This window comes from Clytia hemisphaerica, unplaced genomic scaffold, assembly GCF_902728285.1.
Source record: "Clytia hemisphaerica strain Z4C2 unplaced genomic scaffold, Clytia hemisphaerica genome assembly, whole genome shotgun sequence".
NCBI classification, from domain to species: domain Eukaryota; kingdom Metazoa; phylum Cnidaria; class Hydrozoa; order Leptothecata; family Clytiidae; genus Clytia; species Clytia hemisphaerica.
This window is the reverse complement of record NW_027104057.1, coordinates 1636039-1646344: the sequence shown is the minus strand read 5'-3', so window position 1 is coordinate 1646344 and position 10306 is coordinate 1636039. Positions and strand designations below refer to the sequence as shown.

Genomic DNA, 10306 nt, shown 5'->3' with positions numbered 1-10306 from the left:
GGCTAGATTTTCGGCTTTTATCGAAAAGTGAAGCCTAGTTTTGGAAGGATTTCCTACCAAAGTCACGTGACTAAAATATGCAACTTCACCGGTTTGAGAGATGTGAAATAGCGTTTGCCGCCTACTTTTTTTGATCTCGCGCTCCGAAAACAATTAAAATGCTAGATCCTATCCATCGGCACGAAATTTCAAAAGTCAAATTTTTGCTTCACTTTTTTTTGCTGGAGAAAGCTTAAAGTTGCCTATCTAGCCCTTCGGGCTTTAAAGATATCTGTGGGTGTACTGCTATTAAAAATACCAAAATATAACCTATTTAACGCCCTTTAAAAGAAGTATTATACAAGTAATGTAGACCAATATTTATATCATTTTGTTGCTTTTTAATTTTTGTTATTTACATTTTTTGGTTTCTATTGGGCGGTGCACTTGAATGGTAGGTGGGCGGTGGGTAGTGGGTATTGATGTCTTTGGAATATAAGAGCCGTTTACACCCATCTCAAGCATGTTGGTTCTGTTGGTGCAAATCGACGAAAGAACGAAGAAAAGTAAACACTTTCTTTCGTCGATTTACACCAATGCCAATGGTGAAAATTTGAAATCAAAAGCTTTCTCCTACTCTGTAAAGTTATTCAAGATTTTCTTTTTATGACGTCATCAAAATGGGGCAAAAATGAGGTTTTCTCGACAGTTTTCAATTACGGAGCAAGTGGGATCATCTGAGCATGCTCCATTTCATTTTCTATATGGAAACGCTTGGAAGAAACCTAAAAAGCATTTAAGTTAAGGCTCATGCGACCATTGGGGAGTGCCTTAGGTACCCCGAGTTGTCACGAAATATAAGATGATAGCAATGAAAGACAAAACAGCCATCATCATTCCGAGATCTTTGTGTGACATCATCACATCGAACCACATTTAAACTCAACATGGTTGTATCATACATTGCGTATACTTCATCCCAACGAGTGGTGTACCTAAGATTGAAAAAGAATTTCGACTCTGAATAAATACTGTACAGTGGTGGCCTGACAGAGGGTGCGGGGTGTGCAGTGACACCCCAGAAAGATCTGAGAGGGGCGCTTTATTTTGTGCTCTTGGAGAGGAAGATTTTAGATTTTCGTGATTTTTGAACCCATTTAGAGATTCTATTGTTTCAAACTTCCCCAGTTCCCCAGTGGGGCTGAATTTCATAGTTGTACACGTTTTTTATAAGAACAAACTATATAAGAGCATAGGCTTTGCAGGCAAAAATGTTAAGAACAAGTTAAGAACATTTTAAGGCATTGTGGACTCAAAAACGCCCTATTTCTTAGGACAAAGGTAAAAATATTCACAAAATGGTCAAAATAAGAACATGTTAAGAACATTTTTAGATTTAAATTTAAAAAAGTTAAGAACATCCGAAGGCTTCAAAAATTTAGGATGTTCTTGTAACAAAAACGTGTAGAAATTAGGAGTTCGGGCGAGAAAGTTGCTTTTGGGCTAATTGATAAATTTATTCCAGTATTTCAATTCGGGAGGGGTTTAGACTTCCAGGCTATATTCTGATCCCTATTGGACCATTCTTAAACTTTTGGATCGTCACATCCTAAGCTCTTAAGTCTTAAGTCTAGCGTTAAAAGTCAGAGTTCTTCTTCCCTTCCAACCTAGTAAGTTAGAGCGCTTCCAAATCGATTGTGGCTACGTATAAGATTTCGTGGGAATTTCCTCTTTTTTCTCAAATATTATGATTGTAGGAAAAAAAACAGCAAATTTTTTTTCTGGAAATTCACATATTAATTGTCTTTTCTAAAATTTCCCTTGGGTATTGATTTAAACGGACCAATAATTCATATAATTATCAACATTAATTATTGACAACTATTGCTATGGTAACAACTCGCGTCTGTTAGATGAAAAAATAATATGTTTTTGCTGAAGTTTACTTTGTATCATAGTTTCAATGGAATGTTGGAAAATCTGCAAACATTTAGATGAAAAACGCAGCTTTATTTGAATCGTTCATCAAACATCAACCACAAAAAAGTCATAACTCAACAAAAAGAAAGTTTGAATTAGAAATGGTACCGAGTAAACATTCGTAGAGTGTAGAGAAAAAAATTATGCGTTGTCAAATAAATACTTAATGGTTATTTTAAAATGTCGGTTGCAAGCTATGATAGGACACATCCATCGAATTATTTGTCTAAAACTTTCGAGTCGAATGTTTTGTTCAGTCCCGGTCAGACGGGCAGGCGAACAATCTCAAACGAAAAGTAAGTTTTTTTCTCTCTATATGTTCCAGTTTCACTTTATTATATCGTCTTCAGCCATAATAATAAAGTCTCTTTAACTCGAACCACCAAATTTTTCGAGTTATAGATACTTAAGGTGGATACATAACTTTCTGATTCGTAAGTTGTCCAAATAAAAGAAAACGTTTGACCTTTAGAGGGGTCGTTTGACGGGTTTGACGGCATTAGTCCTTTTTTCGTCGGTGTTTCAAGATAAAAAGTGACGGTATTTCGGTGTCAAAAGTGCCATGTGGTGACAAAATAAGAATTTGAAAATACTTGTTGTCGGTGTTGACGGTGATCTAAGAAAAATACGTCGGCATTTAGGTGTTTTCGACCCCCGTATACGACTAAACTTCTGTGTATGATTGTATGAGGGTTGAAAAATTTTCTAGGGTAGAAAGAAGGAAAGGTATGAAGTGGTTTAAAGTGTTGTTCTCAGTCAAGGAAATTCAACATTGCTTAGTCTTTAAATAAATTTCAAATACTTTTTGAAATAGAGCACTTTTAGGTAAAAATAAATAGAAAATGACCCCTACAATCAAACACAAAGAAAGAAATTGATCCCACTTGGTTCTTTCTAACACACGTTTTTTATAAGAACATTCAATTTTCGGAGCCTTTGAATGTTCTTACCTTTTTGAGTTCCAAGCCTTAAGAATATTACTTTATAAGAATATTCATGATGAAATAAGCCAAAATTAAGAATATGCGCTAAGAATACCTGCATCATGGAGTTTGGCAACTGAGCCTAAGAATGCCATTTTTAGAGCATTTTACCATGAAATTGCCAATTATTCCCCAGTAAGCTAAAAGGTTTCACAAGAATGCCACATTTTTGCTTCAGGTATGTATAACATGCTAGATTTTGGCTGGGTTTGGGTCCAAACCTAAAAATACCGTTAAAAATATTCATCATGAATCGGAAAAACACTATTCTTATAAAAAAAGCGTGTAATGTTTTTTTCCGTTTTGTAGGATAGAAGTCCCCGATACCTTAAATGTTATTTTGTTCTTAATATTTTGGCCATCGAAGTGTTGTCTTCTAACATATTATAGTTTGATCTTGAAAAAAGTGTAATACAAATCTCTCTTTACCTTACATCAGTTATGTGCGGCAAGTAGCCAAGGACTTCTACCAACCACCGACACCATGGGGCCGCAAGAACAGTTACGGGGCACGCAATTTTATCCATTTAAAAGGAACACCAAACGGTAATGACATGGTGATTGTTGCTAAGGGTTCCAAACATTTTGGATCTGGTATAACGTCAAAGCCAAGGTTTGTCAACTCCATTATTTCTTCCTGTTATCTAGGTAGATATAATATATACGTTTTTAATCGATTGTATGACACTATGGGTGATCTTATAGAACAGCTGAGAGTTAGAAATATTGTAGATGGCCCCGTTTCTGGTGACTATGATCTAGCTGTACGAAATAGAATACACGAAGATATTATCTTTAATCCTTGTAAGGCCTTACGGAGCCTTATGGTAATCAGCGCTTATAGTCACCTGGAAATCACCTAGTCTGAATCGCAGACCTCTACAAAACCCCAGGTAGTCTATGAGGAGCACAAATCCGTGGGATGGCACTCAAGGTAAGTGACCTATCGTAGGTGAGGAACTTAAGTGTACGCTTTTCAGTCCACGCATAGTCCACGGTAGTTTTCTGATCGAATGACCCCGAAGAAAATCAGCATTACCATAACAACCTGTGACTTCACTTTTTAATGCGAAAACTTTTACTTTTATTTTTCAGAGGCGTTGTTATCCAAGAGCAATACCAGATCACACCTTACATCAAAAATAAGCTACGCCCTGATGACGAACTGTAAGGAGACATTTAATTTTAATACTTTTGGGTCGATATGCTAAACAGGAGCACCAGTACAGTGGCGTTGTGGGAAAATTTTTCTGGAGGGGCCAAAGTCAATTTTTTTAAAATGGCGCCCCCAATTTTCCAAAGTGGCGCCCCCACCCATCAGTTGCTGAACTCTTACCATTTACTAATTCGTTTGCCTAGGCATAACGAGGAAAGAAATATTTAGTGGATAAAAGTAGATATATCTTTGATAAATGGAAAGGGGAAAAACAGGTCCCACCATGGTTGGGGCCGACTAGAAAATTTTTGAAAATCGACTGCCAAGATACCCTGAATCACTAAATAAAAATAGACAAATTTCATATTGGCTAGAGTGAAAAGAAACTTAAAGAAACAATGTGCAAATGCGAGCGAAGCGAGCGAAAAAATTTATGTTTCGCGATTTCAATATTGTTGTCAGCAAATTGATATTGGGGCGCAGTTAGATTTTTATTCAATAATGCTATTGTACACAAAAAAACTTTTAAGTTAGCTATATTACAAAGAACTTACCAATTAACTTTATTGCGAGCGAAGCGAGCGAGAAAAAAAATTGCAAGTAATCTCAGTGAAATTGGTCCTGGGCGCAATTTCAGGAGTATAAAGTATGATTTTTAAGATTGGGGCGTTTAAAAAATCTTTTGGCGCCCCTTGCTCTTCGGCGCCCCTTCAGCAAAGCTCCGCTGGGGGGCCATGGCCCCCCGGCCCCCCCTGCCACAACGCCACTGAAGCACCTTATTCGATTCCTTATTATTCTATTAACTAAAATATTATCCATGTTATTCCCTGGCAGGACCGAAAAAAATTTTAAAGTATGAGTACTTATCAGTAATGTACTTTTCGACCGATAAGATTTCATTATTTTGAGGGTTAGGGTTAGGGTTAGGGTTAGGGTTAGGGTTAGGGTTATCAAACATATAAAAATAAACACAGATACGTAAAATAGATAATAGATAATTTAAAACTATTTTAAGTTTAAAACTCATAAACATAGTTTTCCTACTTATCTCACCATAGAATACCAGCTAGCACAAAGGTAGATTTAACATCACACCAAGTGGATCACAAATATCCAATAGATCACCCATACACTTCACATATTCCCAAGAACGACCTCCTGCCATCTTCAACACCCGACGAAGATGCGGTGTCACTCCAAGATGAGAATTACATCCATCCTGCTGATAGTCCTGCATCTGCACCACAGCCTTACATCCATTCCAAAACCAGAGGAGCTCCCTACCGCCATGAATTGATCGATATACCGTTAGATTCCAAGCGCAAACCTACGACTTGGCCACAAGCTCAGAATTTACAGGTCAGAATCTAATTGATTCGATTTCTTCTTTTCCTGCATATATAGAATAACGTATTTCTAACTTGAATAAACAGGGATACGTGAATTGAAAATTGGCGAAAATGTCGATTGAGAAAATGTTATATTTTTTAGTCTAAAGCTAGACTACTAATTAACATCAGTTTTACTCAAAAGCTTCTTTTACAGTAGTAGAAAAAAACCTACCAAACATTTGTTTACTTTTCGAGTGTTTGAATTTGTATTCCAACTTTTCGTACGGCTTTTTTTCTTATTTTTAACTTTGAGGCAGGATTGCTCCTACGTTTTGTGTTAAAAGAATACTGATCTGGAAATCGAGACTATTCTTTTACATGCATATATTTTTCAACTTCTAGAGCATCAGAGGACCTGGTTGTCAACGAAATGTATATTATCCTACACCAAGAACACAGTTAGATTCCAGTCTCACTCAACCACAACCTGAACGACCGGTTTCCAAGGAGACGTTGAAAACATTGAAAGACGTTAATAAATCCATGATGCAGTCCATTTATCAAAAAGATTTTGTCGGTGAACGAAACGAAAAACCAAAGACTTTGGAGAATGATGAGATTCTAAATACTTTCAAAGACATGGAAATACAGGTATAAAGTACCGTATTACTTCGAATAAACAACGTCTTCTTTTAAACGCCCCCTCAAATAAACTCCCCCTTCAAATAAACGCCTCCCTTTTAGGAGGAGGGTTTATTGAAATAATAGCTACATTATTTTCTCTCCTACATTCCTAAATTGACAAATTTCTACTCAGACAATAATAACAAGGCAAAATAAGGTTCTAATACTTTCTAATAGTTCTAATTTCTTTTAAACGCCCCCACTCGAATAAACGCCCCTCCTAAATATCAAAAAATTAATAAACGCCTCTGCAGTATTTTCTCTCAAAATCTTACTTCTATCTACTATAAAATTCGAACGAGAACATAAGTCACATTCCAGCTCGTTGATTAGCTTCGCTAATAATTCCAGAGCACTTAATTTTAGGATTTTCACATTATCGATAAAAAAATATTCTACTGGTCGAATTACTGCTGAAATTATTCTTTTTCCTTATTTATAAAGAGCCACCCCTGTTTCTCTGCCCCAACAGAAACCTTTTACTCAGCACGGATAAAAAATCTATTGCTTCAGCTCAACCAGTGGGGGTGATTCAAAAGGATGATTCCTATATTCCATTTCCCAATGGGGAAGAGATTCTATAATATTTTTTCCCACCGGGTATGATATTGGAGCCAAATTTTTCAAGTGAGGTTGGGGCTACACACGGGTCTAAGTTGTCATATAAAGGCTAAGAAATGAATTTTTCCTTCTTTTAATTTGCAGAGCTATTCGGGTGTTCCGTCACACGTTGCTGATGCTATTGCCTCAAACAAAAACGAAAATACCCTGATGGGATCGAGTGACGAGCCTCGTTTTAAAAGACCCATGTATAAAGGTGTTCGGCCTTACACAACTGTGGGCATTTTCAAAGAAACTTCCCCATCAGCTGTGAGCCAATCAGAACTCGCGAAATCAAAGCCAAACCAATCAGAACGCGCTAAAACAGCTCACTTAGCAACCAACCAATATCATAAAAGTGAAGATGAACCTTTGGTACCCTTTGAGCGAACGGAATATCAAAGAACTTATAATTCCAAATATCCAGAGAGAGAAGTGCCTGATTTGAGAGCTACTTGGGATGTTCGAAAACCGCTGCTAGAGAAAAGACATTTTGTACCGATCGGTGAGCGAAAACTTTATATACAAAGGTGATAAAAAAGACAGGAAATCAACAGATTTTGTACCGATCGGCCAGCAAAAAAATTACATATAAAGTCAATGGACGAAGAATCGACAGAGTGGTAATTGTGTAAATATTAAAATGGGAAAAATGCTTTTTATTGTTCGAAAGTCACTTTAAAGTAAATTACCAGATGTTGTTTCTTAAGTTTGTAAAATCATTGAAAAGAAACAGTTTTATGTTTTGTTTCTTGAATCACACTGCAAATTTTGGCTAAGTTTACCTTAAGGGAACTTATTTTGGCGGGAAGTAATTTTGACAAGCTGCAAAAATCCTGAAAATTTTTAATTTGCCAAAATTAGTTCCCACCAAAATAAGTTCCCTTAAGGCAGTAGACAACAAATCCGAATTATAAGAACAGTGAGGCTCAAAATGTCAAAATTTAAGAACAAAGTTGACCTTGGAATTGCTGAATTTTAAGCAAATTAAGAATCAATCTTAAAAAGATCGTATGCTTTTAAACTTTTTCTCCGAATTAAAGGTAAGATATGGCCAGACTTTCAAAAGTTTTGTCCAAAAGACTTTGCACTACTTTTTTCATTTCGACCCTAACAGTGTACTTTGGGAACCCTCGACACCTACCCTTAAGGACCACACCTACAGAAAGTTGCTAACCGTGATCGCCCCCTCTTTGGGAGTTAAAGGGACATTGGGTATTAAGCCTATATCACAACATTGGCCTTTGAATTAAGAAAATGATCGGAACCATTTTAGACACAGTGCTAGAATCATTAGAACAACCGAATCTGAACAGAAAATTTATTGATTTTATAAATAAAGCGTTAGTTGCTGATATGAAAATATTAACAAATTCCTTATTCTTATCATTCGCCATTGATGGTACTTGACATAATGGAAGAAATATTTCTAAAAGAATGATCCACACTTTCATTAGTGAAAAACATATTTCCAAAAGTCAAGTTATGATCCATTGAAAGATGGTGTTTTATGTTGTTATTCAAAGTACCTTTAGGCATTTCAATGTTTCCATAGCCTACCAATTCACCCTTATCCAAGTCAAATTTTGTATTTGGCCAAATATTGTTAACCAAGATGAAACAGAATAAAGTTAACAAGCTTAATTCTCCAAAGATAAGGAAAGTCAGTACATGACCGTAATTGTGGACCATGAATCCACCGACCAGGCCACCAATAGAAAAGCCAAGACCACCATGGATCCCATTGATTAAACCATGAAGCATGTGACCGATCGAACCTTCTTGCCGTATGTAAGAAATAAGTGCTGATCGAATGGCAGCTGACGTCATCCCATGTGTAATTTCTATTGGTAACACTAACCATGGTTGCCGTAGAAAACTATAGTAAAAAAATCTTAAAGAAAAACAAAATAGTCCGATGTAGATTAAGCGAAAATGTCCGATATACTCCATCAGTTTCTCAGCCACGATATAGAATATGACCTCAGCTGCACTATTGATTAAAGATACCAAGGCTAAAAGTATCTGCAGACCTCCCATCTCTTGAAGATGCCAAAACAGAAATGTTGATATAAATCCGTTACCAAACCCACAATAAAAAGTCACTATAAGTAGACTTGCTAAATGAATGTCGTTTATAGTTCGAAAACATTCCCACAGGTTAGCAATACTTTCGTCTAAATCGTGTGGAAAAGTACTTTTGATTTCCTCGGCTGCCGGTTTTTCGAACTGAAACCTTGTCGCAACCATGATTGTAATACACATAAAAAACGCAAAGGCGTAAAAACATAACGAGTAATCTATGTCTTCCTCTAAAGTACACGGGTTTTTTATTTTGAATAAACTGACAACCGAACCGATAAGAAAAGCAAAGGAAGCGGAGCCGATAGCCGCCCAAACCACCTGTTTGCCAAATGACTCTTTGCTTCTCCGCAGTTGTTTCATGGTACAAATATCAACCAATGTTTGCGATGGAGACGCTAGACTTACTCCTAACACAGTGATCAATAACAACAAAATAAAAGCTTGTGAAGAATCAGTGATATGTTTGGCAGGGTCATATTCAGCATAAATAGTTTCAAAATCTTCAGTCGTGTTAAACATGTTAGCTGGTGAATAATAATCGTCATATATCCCCTCGTGCTCTCTACGCTGACGTTTTGTCTCGATGTCATCCTCATTTTGTGATTCGCCAACGAAAGGTGAAAAGTCAAACCAAACGGGCGAACTCTTCATGTTTTTTGTGTGTTTCTTAATGTTTTTGTTCATCTGTAGGCATGCTTTTGGCTCTTCTCGCGGCACCATCTTTATTGCCATAGTCGACAGAAGCCAAGCGAAAAGTCCAATTAGTAAAATCTGTTTATGTTTATGAAACTTCTCAGCGATAGTACACCAAAAGGGAACGAATAAAAATTGTAATAAAGTTCTTGAAGCTACGATGCTACCCACTTGTCGAGGTGTTAAAAACTGTTGTCGAAAATACAACGGGAAATACGGCCATAACGAGCCCATAGCTGAACTGTAACAGAAGTAGAAAACCTTGCAGTAAACCAACTCGTTTTCGTTGTCATCTTCAGGCGGTTCGTTGTTTCGAATGGTTTGACTTTTTGTAGTGTTTGGTGTTTTGTTTCGCTCACTGCAGTTCGGCGGATGAAAATCCGCCTCGCTCTGCTCTTCCCTAGAAGCCATTTACTTTCTAATATACTTTAATAATGAACTTCCATACTGAACTACTTTAAAGCATTGAAAGTGTACCAGATATGGAAAATCTGTCAACCATCTCAGATTCAAAGTAACACATTAAACACAGATAGCGGCATTCTATGCATAAATTTTACTAACCTGGCTTTTTCATTTTTTGAAATACCCAAAGTGAGTAACAGCAGAATTCTTCAGTTTTCGAATGCGCTATTTTTTTCAATAGATTTATTCTGGCTTTAAAAATGTTTGTTGATTAAAACTTCTGTTTTTGAAGATTTTGATTTGCTTTCTCCAGAAAAACTGGTAAAATCAGTTTATCTTGAAGTTGATAAGTCAAATAATGTTGCGAAATATACCCTTAAATCATTTAAGCGAGATTTAGGGTACATTGA

The 10306-nt window shown here is 36.5% G+C and overlaps 2 protein-coding genes across 2 annotated transcripts; one reads left to right on the top strand and one right to left on the bottom strand.

Moving 5' to 3' along the window:
* Positions 1 to 1871: 1871 nt before the first annotated feature.
* Positions 1872 to 7470, top strand: LOC136812316 (sperm-associated microtubule inner protein 4-like). Its single transcript, XM_067068815.1, has 6 exons — positions 1872 to 2255; positions 3382 to 3555; positions 4038 to 4109; positions 5157 to 5457; positions 5832 to 6080; positions 6819 to 7470. The coding sequence occupies exons 1-6, from the start codon at positions 2140 to 2142 to the stop codon at positions 7245 to 7247; spliced, it is 1341 nt and encodes a 446-aa protein (XP_066924916.1). The 5' UTR covers positions 1872 to 2139; the 3' UTR covers positions 7248 to 7470.
* Positions 7471 to 8020: 550 nt separating this feature from the next.
* LOC136812310 (major facilitator superfamily domain-containing protein 6-like) lies at positions 8021 to 9930 on the bottom strand. Its single transcript, XM_067068808.1, has one exon. The coding sequence runs from the start codon at positions 9900 to 9902 to the stop codon at positions 8100 to 8102; it is 1803 nt and encodes a 600-aa protein (XP_066924909.1). The 5' UTR covers positions 9903 to 9930; the 3' UTR covers positions 8021 to 8099.
* Positions 9931 to 10306: the final 376 nt, after the last annotated feature.